Source organism: Prionailurus bengalensis, chromosome C1 (assembly GCF_016509475.1).
Source record: "Prionailurus bengalensis isolate Pbe53 chromosome C1, Fcat_Pben_1.1_paternal_pri, whole genome shotgun sequence".
NCBI lineage: Eukaryota > Metazoa > Chordata > Mammalia > Carnivora > Felidae > Prionailurus > Prionailurus bengalensis.
Window position 1 is genome coordinate 191331572 of NC_057345.1, and position 14666 is coordinate 191346237.

At 44.8% G+C, this 14666-nt stretch overlaps 1 protein-coding gene across 2 annotated transcripts in view; it reads left to right on the forward strand.

Annotated features, from left to right (window-relative positions):
* Positions 1 to 326: 326 nt before the first annotated feature.
* PARD3B (par-3 family cell polarity regulator beta) overlaps positions 327 to 14666 on the forward strand; it is a 1020722-nt gene continuing 1006382 nt past the window's right edge. The window contains exon 1 of one of the 2 annotated variants that reach the window (XM_043577601.1): positions 327 to 725. In XM_043577601.1, coding sequence (XP_043433536.1) covers positions 606 to 725 — 120 coding nt within the window. In that variant the 5' untranslated portion in view covers positions 327 to 605. The remainder of the gene's footprint in view (positions 726 to 14666) is intronic. The other variant, XM_043577602.1, reaches the window with a different exon arrangement.

Below are 14666 nucleotides of genomic sequence, written 5' to 3' on the forward strand. Positions count from 1 at the left end.
CAGCCGAGTGCGCGGCGGGGCCCGGGAGCGCCGCGGCCCCTTTAAGAGCCGGGCCCAGGCCGGCCCCAGGGCCGCGGGAGCTCAGAGCGCCGCGCGCCGCCGAGGAGTTGGGATCCGGCGCAAAAGTTTCCTCCCAACTCCGGCCCCGCGCGCCGCCGCCGCCGCCCACTCCAGCCCGGGGCCTGGAGTCGGCCCCGCAGCCGCCGCCACCGCCAGGGCCGGGGCCAGGGGGCAGGGCCAGGGCCAGAGCTGGCCCGGCAGTTTCGCTTTGGCGGGCTCGGAGCAGCCGCCTTGTCCGGGCCCGAGCAGGAGACTGAGCAGGAGGAGGAGGAGCCCGGCCACAGTGCAGCCGCGTCCCCGGGCACCAGCTACCTGGGAGGTAGCCCTTCCCGCAGCCGCCCCCTTCCCCGATTGCCGCCCACCCCGGGGCCGCCTGCGCCGGGAGGAGGGGCGCTGCCGCGAACCCCGGGCCCTGAGGGGGCGCGGGGGAGAGGTGCTCCGGGTCTCCGGACCCCCCCGCGCCGGGCGAACCCCCAGAGTGTGGGCTGCGCCCGTGGGGCCGGACACCTGTTCGGCCGGGCCCGGCGTGGGCGCCGGGGGCCAGGATGAAAGTGACCGTGTGCTTCGGCAGAACCGGCATCGTGGTGCCCTGCAAGGAGGGCCAGCTGCGCGTCCGGGAGCTCACGCAGCAGGCGCTGCAGCGGTACCTGAAGACCAGGGAGAAGGTGAGCGCTGGGGCGCGGAGTGGGGGCGCGGCTGTGGGGCGGGCTACCCGCGAGCGCACCAAGGCCAAGGCACCTGCCAGGTGCCCCAGGACCCGGTGGCGACGCGCAGAGGACACAGCACCCAGTAGACTTTATTGGAAGCTACCTGTGCCCGCCAACTTTCGTTGCTAGCATAAGTGACCTGGATGTCTTTGGGCGTTTGTGGGCCTTGCTTCTCAAAGGGTGCTGGGAGGCAACGCTGCATGGGAGTCCCTTGGGGGCTCGCTACAAATGCACAGTCTGATGCCCTCCTCCAGGCCCACTGCCTCTGAATCTGCTTTTAAACAAGCTCCCAGGTGATTGGAATGACTGTTAAAGTTTGAGAAGCACAGCTTTAGGTGTTTGAGAAAACGCTTCTCAAGGGAGTGCTGGAAGGTGCTGCTCAGTCAGGTGTGAATTTTGACCCCGGCTAAGGCCCGCCCCACTTTTGCTCCTTGGAGTTAGAAAGTTGATTGGTGCTAGCAACAGATACTCGGAAGTTACAACTGATGGAGCCCTTGGAATTTAATTTTGTGAGCTGTTCTCCATCAGTGACTGGGGCAGGAACTTACGTAGAAGGATGCTGTTTGCTTACACTAAGCCGTCCACCTTTTGAGTGTCTTTAGTTTAATGCCACATATTCTAGGAGTACTTACTAGTGTGTGCGCTGTGTCAGATCCTGGGTGACTGTTGATCTAGTCATAAAGATAGTTCCCAGATCTGTCCCCGAAGTCAGATATACGTAAAAGTTAAGTGACTAATACTTTTAAGTGTGCAATACGTGTTCAGAATTGGGTGCTAGAATTCATATTAGCTGTTTGGGTAACATACTGGGACTCTGTCTCTTCTTCAATGAAATCTTTTAATGAAGGCTTCAAAGAGCACCTTTTAATTCTTTGAATCTTCAGTTGGAACATCAGGCCCTAAATTCTCCTCGAACAGGACAAGTCATGAACTCTTGCTTTAGATGTCAGTGGCTCTCAATATTTGTTTTCATAGCGTGAGAACTATATAAATGGCCTATAGAAGTATATGAGTATCTACCCCGTTTCCCCCCCATTGTTTCAAAGTGTATGCTGTTCTGTGTTGTATAATTCAGTTAAAAACTGATATTTGCTCAAGTAACCAATCCTCCTCCTGAACTTCTGAAAGGAAGCCTCTGAAAGTGAGCTACGGTTAATAGTAACTACACTAACTTCTGAAAGTAAGCTAAGGTTAATAGTAACGACATTATTCTAGACAAATTATTCAAGTAAATGCCATTGAAAGATTATCTTAATGAGGTGATAAACTTATTTTTAACTCAGTATTTAAAATAATTTATGCTCTAACATCTTGTATATTTGGAAGTTTAGTATGTGGAGCTGTCCAAGTAATAGAAGAAGTAAGCTACATACTTATAAATGACATGCAGGGTAAATTAGTTGAAATTTACCTAATTCATCTAGATAAACTAGATGAAATTTAGTGCACTTATAATTTGATCTTAAAAGGTGTTAAAAAGCTATTGATATTCTGTACTGAAAGCATAATTTATAATATCAGAACCTATAATGTAATTGTATTGATTAATTTACTATTACCAGTTATTACATTTTTCTGTGTTTACATTTATATATTAGCACATAGGACATTTAAAGGTCACCCACAGTTTATAAATTCTCCCTCCCTTCTTTGGCTTTTAAAATCTCAATTTAGTAAGTGGCAAGTGATATTTTCTCTCTCCCTAAATATCTCTCTCCCATAGTTTCATTTTAAATAGCATTGTATTCATAACAAGGCTTAACTAATATTAAATGGGATTCCTAATGGAACTAAAATGTCAAGAAATAATCTAACAAATTCCATGCTTTCATTCACTGAATTTAGAAAATAATGGGAAAAGACCAGAAATGTCAAAATTCAATTTGAAAAACAACTTGTCACAAATTCACTTTCTTTAAATCAGTGAAAGAAATTTAAAAGGCTTGCTCCCCTGGACAGCAAGATGTTTAGCCTTGCACTCAGCAATAAAAACATAATAACTAACATGAATTAGACTTACTGCTGCTATGCAGGCACTGTTGTTAAGAACTTTACATATGTTAAATGACTTCATGAGACAGGTCCTAATATTTTCTTTTTACAGCAGGGAAAAAAGAGACACAGAGATATGACAGATGCATGGTCGAATTGAACCCAGGAACTGAGTCTGTAGGTCCTTACTCATAGTCACTAACTGCACTGCCCAGTAGGTTATTGTGCATTGGAATGTACCCATCTTATTTATTTTTTGCAGTTTTTTTTCCTAAAAGACCATTCCATCTATAAACTGCTATGATCACCTATCAACCTAAAGAGGGGAATTTTATTTCTTGCAGAGAGTTGTGACATGCACAAGTTCCTCTTGATTGTATCTTATGCAGTACAGCTCTACATGTATTGGGAAGAAGTCTAATTTCTGAGCCTAATATTGCAGGAGTTGCAAGTCAAGGATGAAAAACATTCCTTAGTCTGATTACAGATGGAAAAATGGGCAAAATCTCTTAGATATTCAGGTGGAGAGTGCTAGAAAGAAAAAATTGGTGGGAACATGAATATAAATTAAGCCCATTTCTTTCAGGGCCTTGAATAATTTAGATGGGAGAAAGGCAGGTTTCAAGATTGAGGGTAGAGGTGAGGTATCTACAGTTTGGAGGGTAAGTGAAGCCATGAGGCCATTCTGGATTTTGTGGACAACATGTGAGAAGTACCAAACTTCTGCTGAGAACAAAGAAGACTGGTATTTGTGGAATGTGGGGAACCAGCTGAATCAGCATCAGATAAAGCCAGAATTGGGTAAGATGTTGAGGACTGTGAGGGGACTTTTGGGAAGGCTTTAATTATGTTTTGAAATCTGGGACTTTGAGTTTCCTATTGCCCCCTTCTCCCCTCCCTGCCATTTGATGAACTTGACGGGGAAGGTGAATTGACTAAGGGGCAAGAATTATGGGGTTGCTTGTCTTTGGATCCTCGTAGTTTATCAGTGTCCTAGGCTCTAAATCCAATTTACTTAAGTAGTTAGTGGAGAGGAGATTGTCTTCTCATGTAGTTCAAGGTGGAGATCATTGAGTAACTAGTTAAATTTATCATCGAAATTACGTGTCACAGGTGAATGGGTAATTGAGCCGTATCCTGCAGGGGCTCTCAACCCTGGCTGATCATTAGTTACCTCTAATTTATCATTCACCATTTTAAATAATACAAATGCCCAAGTCCCTTTCTCCAAGATTCTACTTCAGTAGGTTTAGAGTGGAGCCTGGGCATAGGTGTTTTAAAAAGATGATTTTAATGCCCAGCTTGGGCTGAGAACTACTAATCTACTGAAATCATCTGGTAAGGCTGAACTCATTTGATTTTAAACTCTTTTGATAGCAGATCCTGTGTTTTAGACCTCTCCAGATCAACCTATCATTAGCAATCGTCTCTCCTGCCATGAATGAAGTCTCATGGCAGGGTTCAAATAATTTATTTAATTGACCATTTATATATATATATATATATATATATATATATAAATTTCATACACCCACATGCAAACTAAATGAGGTTGAAGTGAATAAGGGAAAGACTTGTTTAGTAATGAGAATGTATAGTGTGTTTATGAGTCGAAATGAATGAGATAATATGAACATTGAGGTCATGGGATAGTGGGTATGCTGGAATTTTAAGCTGATTTGTGGATTTGACTGTAGGAGAATACCTTTTTTTTTTTTTTTTTTTTTAAGTAAAGAAACATTTGATACATTTGCCAGAAGGAATCTCTTCTGTGTTCAGATATTTTGAATTATTTCTTTTACCCTTGAGACCAGCTTCCCAAATCTGAGCAAGATAAGAGTAATAATTCTGTTTTCTGATAAATTGTGGGGTCAGCATCTAAAAACTTGTACAGTAACAAGAATCTGGTATATGGGCCTAACTGGAGGAATAGGCTGGAAATCCTGAATTCTTGAACTTTTTTCAGTTTTTGATGTCTTGTTTCCAGATTTTAAGGTTCCTGTATACATAAACTAGGACCAGAGTGGATTCCTAAAATGCTTTTCAATTTTTGGGGCACTGATGTACTGGAGTGCTTCATTTCCTATTCATTCATTTCCTCTCTTCTCCTACTATGTGGACTCGATGTTTGTCCCCAGCTGTTTGTCCCCAGCATGTGGATAGGACTGACTCACCACCAGCAGGGTGCATGCTGCTAACTTGCTTTTGGTTCTTCACTTGACCTGCATAGAGCAGCCTCTGAGTCTACAGACACAGGGCTGGTGGGGCCTGCTGGGACCCACAGACCTGGTTTTTCAATTCTGCTCAGTTTCACATTTTGACTGAGTTGCCATGTTTAAATATTTTGAGACGTCATGCAAAGATCCAGATTTCTGTCTTCTCTGGGCGGAAAAACAAATCGGAAGCTCTGACTGCATTGGGCTTTACTTTCCCACATAGCAACCATCAGTTGGAAACGAGACATCCCTCTTCTCTTTAAGCAGGAATCCTTCTCTCTGCTCCATTATGGCCTCCCCAAAAGTATGTTACTACCTCAGGCTTACCTTTTCACTCTGTTATTATTTTCTTTTTTATGGCCCATGTAAGCCATTGTTGCCCTTTTGCCTGCTGTAGGTATTTGAGTTTGTGGCCCCCGGACCTTCTCTTTTCCATTACACCTCTTTCTCTTCCCTCCTGTACCTCTCTCTGTCCTGGCTACACCTCCCCCTCTCCTCCTCCCCCACACCTCTCTTGCTCCCATCCCCACGCCCCTGCCCCCACCCATACTCCCACCATGACCTACATAGAGGGTTTGCTGACCAGGATTTGGGCTGCAGTAATCGCTTCATGTTGGGAGCCACAGCCCTGATTTGTAGTTTGGAGCGCTGTGCTCAAATGGCTTAGTTAACCAAGTATTTATCCCATTCCCAGGGCATTCTGTGGCATAGATCCTCTGTGTGGAGGTTGGGCAAATGGTAATGTCAGATTTTTATGAGACTATGTTTTCTGGAGAAATTGGTTATTAAAATCATCTGAGGGGTCTATTAATATGCAGAGCTTTGGATTTTCTCTTGGAAAGTCTAAAGTGGTAACGTCCATAGAAACTTTTTGTGATGATGGAAATGTTCTATATCTGTGTTTTCAAACAGGGCACCCTCTAGCCACTTACGGTTTTTCAATACTTGAAATGTGGTAGTGCAACTGAAGAACTGAATTTTCAATTTAAATTTAAGTGGTCACAAATGGGGGTGCCCGGGTGGCTCAGTCTGTTAAACATCTGACTCTTGATTTCGGCTCAGGTCATGATCTTAGGGTTCCTGAGATCAAGCCTCGCGTCAGGCTCTGCACATCAGGCCCTCTCCCCCTCCCTCCCTCCCTCTGTCTCTGTCTCTCTGTCTCTCTTTCTCTCTCTGCCCCCCTCCTATGCTGTGTTTGCTCTCTCTCTAAATAAATAAACTTCAAAAAAAAATCACAAAAGGTCATAAGCAATTTACCCAAATGGACAGTTCAATCTAAGGCTCCTCTGCTGATTTCTCTCAGCTGCTTTTGGAAACAGCTGGTCTACAGCTCAGGTCCCAGGCAGTCCTTACGCTGACATTCTTATGGATGTGGCTATCCTGTTGGGAACTCTGGGATCAGAAAGGGGTCTGCATTTACCTTTTGGTATTCAAAGGTGGAAGACACAGCCTTTAAAACCTTGAATCCTTTACCTAGACATGAGCAAAACCCAGCTTAATTTTAAAGCAAGTTGAAGTCTGCTTGAGCATTTTCGGTGAGATTTAGATGCTTTTGGATGAGCATGGACCCAAATATCATCTCTCTAGCTCCAGCCCAGATCTCTCCTCTGAGCTCCAAACTCAAAGTAGCAGCTTCCTTGCCACCTTTGCTTGGATGTCAGGTAGGCATCTTACACTTAGCAAGCCCCAAACTGAACTCCTGATCCCATACTCCAGATCTACTCCCCCCACAGTCTTCCCATCACATTAAATGGCAGTGCCACCCTGCTGGTTGTTCAGGCCAGAAATCCTTGTCACAGTTTGTGACTGCTCTCTTCCTTGTGTGATTAACCTGCAATCAATCTGCAACTCAGAGAGATTCCACTCTCCCAATACATTCAGAATCTCACTGCTTCTTTCCAGCTTTTCTGTTAGTGTGCTGGGGTTCATGGTATTTTGGTTTTTGTTTTTCCAGTGAATTTTAGTTTCCCTGTTTCTGCCTCATGCCCCCCACGAAAGGTCTTTTCTCAACACAAAAGCTAGAGTGACATTTAAAATTCTAGTCAGGTCATGTCCTTCTTCTACCCGAGATCCTCTGTTGGCTCCGGTCTCTTTCCGATGGCCTGTAAGATGCTACATGATCTGGGTATCTGTGCAAAAAAGTTAGCGAAGCAGGCCTGTGACTCCTATCTTTACACCTGCTTACAAGGCTGACTCTTGACTGGCATCTGGGAACTTAGATTTGTGGAGGGTTCCCACCATTCTCTGAAAATAATGGCTTATGCAAATGGCTATTCTTTATGCAAACAATATGGTTTATACTGAACACCTGCTTTTTCTAAGGTCCGGAATTTTTGCACATGCTAGGCAGAGGGTCCCTATGTGACCAGCCCCCAGTGAAAACCATGGATGCTGAGTCTCGAACGATCCTCTCTGGTAGATGGACGTTTCACACATGATGTCAAAACTTGTTGCTGGGTGGGGGGCGGTCTACTGGAAGTGGATCATTGGAAGCTTGTGCCTAGTAATACATCACAGCTATGAGAATGACTATATGCTGAGTCCTATGAGTCCTCCTGGTGAATCATGGAACCTGGGTGATCTTGGGGATCCCTGCACACCATCTCTTACCTTTCAGACCTCTTCTTCCATCCCTCTCCTGTTCTCCCCCAGCCTCCTGATCTTGTGGCTGTTACTCCAACACTGCCAGCAGGTTCATATGTCACGTGCTGTTTTCTATGCCTGACATGGTCTTCTGCAGTTACCCACCTGTCTAGTTTCCTCATCTTTTCCAGCTTAAGATTGTTCCTGTCTTTGTGAAACCTTCCTGACCATACTGTTTATAATTGTGACCCCTCCAACCATCTCCTGTATTGCTCTTTCCTGCTTTTTCTCCCCAGAAATCACCCCTCCCTATCATACTTCTTATTTTAACTGCATTTATTGTCCTTCTTTCCCCTAGAATGTTAGTTAAATAAAGTTAGAGATATTTGTTCAGTTTTGTTCATTGTTCAACCCCTAGCTCCTATGAGAGTGACTGGTGCTTAGTGGACTGATCGTAAACTCTTCTTGAACACACATGTATCCACTACCGTTGGTCACAGTTCTCTCTTGCTCCATTACAAACTACTTCATAATCCAGTAGCTTAGAATAACTCCAAATACGTGAAGAAGGCTCAGTGTGCTGTTTTCTGGGTCTGGGATGTTCAAGATTGGGCTCTTCATTCGCATGTCTGGTGCCTCAGCTAGGATGGCTTGAATAGAATATGTCTGGATCCTTGGTTCTTGCTGTCGCCTGGGTCCCTGGGTTCTCTTCCATGCAGTCTTAGCATGTGATCTTCTTCACGTGGCCTCTTCCTATGGTCTCCTGAGCAGGGTCACCTGACTTCTCAAAAGGCAGCTCACGGCTCCAAAGAATTCCAGAGTGGAAGCTGCCAGGTATTCTTAAGACTTAGACCTCCAAGTGGCATGATGTTTTCTGCCATGTTCTATTAGTTAAAGCAAGTAACACAGTAAGGCCCAGAGTGAAGGGAGAGGATTGTACACGGAGCTGAATAACCGTAGGTATGGTTGTTTGGGAGGGACTGCCAACATAACAGGTCACATCCTTGGTGGGACAAATGTGAAGATTAATCAGTTGCTGTCTCTGTTTTTGATGAGTTTTGCAGCCTCCTGGGGGATGAGGCCCACATGTGAATAAGCCAGTTTTATCCCAGTAGTATGTGTCCTGGGGTACAGTGTGGGCAAGGGATGCTGTTTGGAACAGAAGACATTGAAGCTGTTTTGAATGACGATGAGGAATTTGCGAGGTGGAAAAGTGAAGGAAGGCATTCCAGGTGGAGGGAACAAAGTGAGAAGGCATCAGCTGGTTGAGGGAGTTGTGAAAAGTCAGGCACCGCCCAGCAAGGAGTGATGGTGCACAGAGTAACTTGGACCAGATTGTGAATGCGCTTAGGTGACACCCTAAGGGATTTTCATGGTTTCTTAATGTTATTATTGGTTTTTTATTACAAATATATTCGTGTTTTACTCACTTTGCATGTATGAAAGTATTTGCATGGATTTAAAAAAATGGAGAGGATTTTGGAAAATTAGATTAAAAAATAGGTATTTCTGTTAAGGCCTCATTGCCCAATTGGTTACCCTGGTTCTCATACCTTCCCCAGATAAACTTTCAACAAGGTTATCAAGATGTGGGAGCTTGGTTATTTTTCAGTCCTTACTTTTGATGATCTTTTAAAACTCCATATTCCCATGAACTTTCCGGGATTTTTAAACATATGTCTCTCTTCTCAGTCTTGTAGGTGCTCCCTACGCTGTTTCCATGTGTGCTGGTGCATCAGGCTCTGGGTTTGCTCTCAATGGGATCTCCTCTATTCTGTGGCTTCAACTGCCTCTAACTACACACTTCTACCCCTGAACTTCCATAGACCCTGATATCCACTTGCCTCTGGACTTTACCACCTTGGGATTCTGCACACGGTTGAAGCCCAGTCTATTCTCTGTAAATCTGCTGGTCTCCACTTCTGCTGCCATCATTCACCCAATGTCTGATCCAGAAACCTGAGAATCCTCCGTTCCTTGGTGATCTTTCTTTCTTTATATTCTACCGTATGTGTAGTTGGTCCAAAAGTTTCTTTGGTTCCAAGTAAATCTCCTGCATCTGCTTCTACCCTGAAGCCATGCCATTGCCCATTTCTGCTATGGGAGGCTGCCCTAGGCTGTTAACTGGCCTCTGCCTCCGCTGGCTCTGGACTCTCCCAGACCATTTTCCACTGAGGACCTTATAGCCACAAATCTGATACTATATGAAGTACTCCTGGGAATATTTAAAGAGTTCCCCCTCGTTTTTAGGTGAAAAGGCAAAACTTTGCCCCTGTCCAATATCTTTTCTGTTCCTATATGCCCTTCTGATTCCTACAGGCAGTTTAGTGTTCTTTCACACTTTCCCCACCCCAGGTAAATCCTGCCCATCCTTCAGGACGAGTCTCCAATTTTCTCTTCCCTAGGAATCTCGTCCCTCCCTGCCTCTGCTTACTGTCACTTAGGGGTTTCATTCTTGTGTTCTCAGAGCTCCCCATTCTTGTGCTTTTATTTTGGAAACTACATCTTACATTTTACTCTTCGGTAGTCAGAATCTACTAACTTAACAGGCAAAGCCCAAGTGACAGTGGCTTATCACAGCAAAGGGTTCTCTCTCCGGTACACACAGCCCCCTCCCCAGTGTGTGCTTTGGCCTCGGGCTTTTCCATAGATCTGCGCTCTGCTGACTGATGAATGAAGAGAGCACGGCAGATGCCACAGGAGATTTGTGGCCTGACCTTCCTGTGGCAGATAACACTTCTTGCTAGCATTTCGCTGGTAAAACTGGCCGTGAGCCCCATCTGGATGCAGTGGGTTAGGAAGGTGGTCCACCTGGGATACCAGTGAGCAACTAGCCAGGCTCTGCCATCTACTGCAATCATCTTGTCTCCCCTCTGTGCTGTGAACTATTCAAAAACAAGGAATGTTTCTTTTTCTTATTTTCCCATCCCTGTTTTCAGCGTATAGCTGACATGTAGTATGTATACCATAAATGCTTGTGAAATTATATTAAATTTCACATTGCTTTCTTGCATAAAAATGACAATGACCTTGTATTCAATGCAAAGTTTTATGAGTTTGGAATCATTATATGTGGTACTTTTTTTTTTTTAAGTCTAAATGCAACTTTTCTCTTGATTGTCTTCAACTACCTCATCAAATCCACATTTGGTGTAGACAGTCATTTAGTGGTCCATTATATCTGCCATGCTGATTGTCTTAAATAGCAGCTTCAAATTGTGACAGGTTGACTCACTTCTCAGATTTTTGAGACTGAGTACTCTGTAGTTCTGGATTTTCAAGAAAAGAATATCATCCTTTTGCTTCCTGAGGATTTGTGCCATGCTGTTTCTTTGAACAATGTTTGATTTTCATTGTCTTACTCATTAATTTCCTGTTGGTTTTAAAAATGAATCTGGATTATCTTACTTGGGATGGATTCGTTCAGTTCGAAAGGCATGGTTTTCTGTGTCTGAGGGGCTGCCAAATTAGGTTTGCCTCCTGTCCCTGGGCTCAACCATTCTTTTGATTGCCAGACTTTCACCTTTTGGATTGCCATGAGACGGAATTTCAAGATACCAAAAGACAGTCTGATTATAAAGGGTTCGCTCTCAATTTAGTCCCTATCAGATGGAGTGCCGGGCATACATCCAGATAAATACCCTCTATACTCCCCCTGTCTTCTGCCTCAAGTGAGGGTATTAAACTTGCCGGGTGGTCCTGGGCCCTGGAGGAATTGCTGGGGGTAGTGGGGGGGTGGTGGGTGCTTGGTGATGGAAGCAGATAACAGAGGAGATGTCCCAGCTCTTGGCTAAGCCACTGTCAGCTAGACCCGAGAACGACATGGACCAGGAAAAGGATCAGACCCATTTTATCGCTTCATTTGAGGAAGAAATTAAGATTTTATGGGGAGCTCTGCTAATAGACTTCTGATGCCTTTTAGGGAGATTTAGGATTAGTTTGTTTTTTTTTTTTTACTTTTTAATTTATTTTTAAATCGAAGTATAGTTGACATGCAATGTTACGTTAGTTTCAGGTGTACAACCTAGTGATTCGACAAGTCTGTATGTTATGCCAGACTCGCCACGAGAGTAGTGACCGTCTGTCACCCCACACTGCTGTTACAGTGCCATTGATCATATTCCCTGTGCTGTCCCTTTCATCCCCATGAGATTTAGGGTAAGTTTTGCCACTATTTGTTTTTACAGAGACATGAAGCCTAGAGACGGTGACAGGGGATATATAGATAGAATTGATACTCCTTCCTCTTCATAGAGAGGTGGCCTGTTTTGGGGAAGGGATGCAGAGACAGTGGGCTTTCTGACTTACAGCTACAGTCCCTTAACCCCATCTTCACATAAAACATATGTTGTGTATTCAGTGAGGCCTTAGGCCTCCAAGTAGTGGACACTTTGCTATGGTTATCTGAATGTAAGTGTCACTTCAGTCACTTGAGAGAGGATTTAGACAACGACTTTGGGTCAAGCATTGTGTTTTGTGCTGGGATTATAGAATAAAGGCATAGTCCCTGCCTCTGTCAGGCTTGTAAAATTCGAGGGCAGAGAGAACAATGTAAATAAGCCAAACACAGTGTGGTAGAGGGCCTGCGAGTGGTGGATGAAGGCAGCCACTGAGCTTGGCTTTGCTTGGAGCAGGGAGAGATGGGCAGTGGTGCAGGCTCCACCTGGGGAGATGTCCACGAATGCACATTGGCCAGAGCAGTAAGGGTGGTGAGAAGCACTGGAGGGAGGAGAAAGGGAGAAGGGAGGTGTGGGGGAAGGAGAGGGAGGTATGAGTATGGGGAGCTGTTGGGGAGGGAGGGAGGGAGAGAGAAATGGCTAGCCTGTGACTGAGGGTAAAGTGTTTTTTTTTTTTTTTTTTTTTTCTGGTGGGGGTAGGCGAGGGTGGGGGGAAGGATGGCATGGAATGTTTTCTAAGGGTGACTGTGGGAGGGAGGGGTAGGGAATGAGGCCGTGAGAAGAAGGCAGGGTCAAAGCCAGGAGGCTTTTGTTATGATGAGCTAAAGAGCTTGGGTTGTCAAGGAAGCATTCTAGTCAGGGTGGTGATATTGTCTGATTTGCCTTTTTGTGTTGGTTGCCCTGGAAGATGAAGATGGGGCTGAGACTAGAGGTGGACCAATTGATCTAGGTCCCTGCCTGGGAGTGGAGGATAGGCCTGTTGAAGCATAAGAGGAAATGGGCTTTGAGATTTTGGGGGGCAGAGGATTGGACTTGGGAGTTGACTCGGAATAGTAAAGGAAGTGTGGGTGGAAATGGGGAGAGGGGGCAGTATGAATTCTGCATTTCGATGAATACCCTGTGTTTTGGGAGTTGAGGCCTGGGGATCCAGGGACCAGTAAGAGATTGTCTGTACCCCCAGGAGCCCCACAGATAAGGGGAGGAGAGGTGGGAGACTAAGGCCAGTTGAAAAGGTGGCTGGGGCATGTTGAGCGCCTGGCTGAGATCATAAGTCATATGTTCATAAAGATGCCAGTCTTTGGCATTATTTGCCTGGCATTAGATTAGAGCCTTGATTCAAGAGTGAGATTTGAGGGCAGATGTGGAAAAAATGTGGCATCCGGAAATGAAAGTGGTCAGGCCGGGGTGATGGATCTATAACATTGGTGGCTTTCAGACAGCTGTGATAGAGGGCTTGTAGCCACTGTGAATCTCTGACCGCCCCTCTGGACACCCCCTTGCTTGACCCTTCTGCAGCCTCCTTTGCAACCTAGGAGGCTGAGCAGATGCAGACTTTCTGATTCTGAGCTTCAGCTGTTGGGGAGGCCCCAGCAGGAGAATGGAGGGTGGGCAACCCCCTTCCTGCCTGGTCACCGAGGGTTAGCTACCCCCCTTCACTGAAGGTTGCGTCTCCTGTCGGAGACACCCTCATTGTGCTCCTCTCTCCATGGTATTGACATCCACTCCTTTCTCTGTCCTTTGGGTCCTGGATGATGGCAAGGGCTCACCACTGTTACTATCCCTTAATGTTTTCCCTTAACCTTGTGCAAACCTTTATAGTTTATTAAATATCTAATAGTTTATTGAGTGAACCATCTGTTTCCTGCCAGGATTTGGATTAACAAATACAGTAGTAATAGGTTTTCCTTCACGAGCCAGTATCTAGAACGCATATATACAATTGAAAAATCAGTCTTCTGGGGGTACTTACCCTAAGTATAATTTATGCCTCTACTTTTTTTTTTATGCTGTTGTTTTATTTTTTAAAAGTTGTTAGGATGTACTGATTTGATTTTACTACCCACTAATAGGTTAGGGCCCAAATATTTAGGGACTACTTGATATTTAGGGAGCTTGGATGGGTCATCAGGTCATGTGACTCTAGAAATCCTTACAGCTCTAAAATCCTGTTGCTTTCGGATTGAAATAAACTGAGGCTGAAGGTAAATTCCTAATATCAAGTATGCATTGAAAGGGTTGAAGTTACAATCTGTGGATTATAATGCTAACTTCCTTTCAAAGATAAGATTTGGGTCTTGAGACTTGTGAATGACCAGCAAGTGAGCTGAGAGTCATCTGGGCCCAGCATTCACATGGCTGGATAAAAATCTAGAAGGAATCACAAGATTTATAATTGTCATCCCATATTTTCTTTGTAGAGACATAGTAGTAGTATTGGTAACTTTAAATATTAGCTTCTTTCCTTTTGTAGCAAAGAGTTGAAGTGCAAGATGGAAAAATAATCCTTGTCTCTGTATGTATAGGCACGTTTCTAGAGATTCAGTGGGCTTGAGTTTTGACAGCAGTATTAGATGGGGCACATTTTCCCAGAACCTTCGAAAAACTAACCCTGCAGTTCAGAAATTTCTACGAAAAACTTTTTGTTTGCTGATTTTTTTTTTCATTTTCAGTATGGATACATGTCTCCCTGACTGGATTGTGAAGCCCTGACGAAGATGGGTTGTGTGGTATGGCACAACTAGCTTTGCATTTTAGGTCTTTTCCTCTTTGGTCCACTTTTTGTCTGTGGGTGAGAAGGACTGCTGGGAAACGTGAGTGGGGACAGTGACTCTAGTTACCCTATTGCTTTACTAGTTTCCTGGGGCTGCCATGACCGAGTTCTGCAACCTGGATGGCTTCACGCAACGGACATTTACTTTTTCACAGTTCTG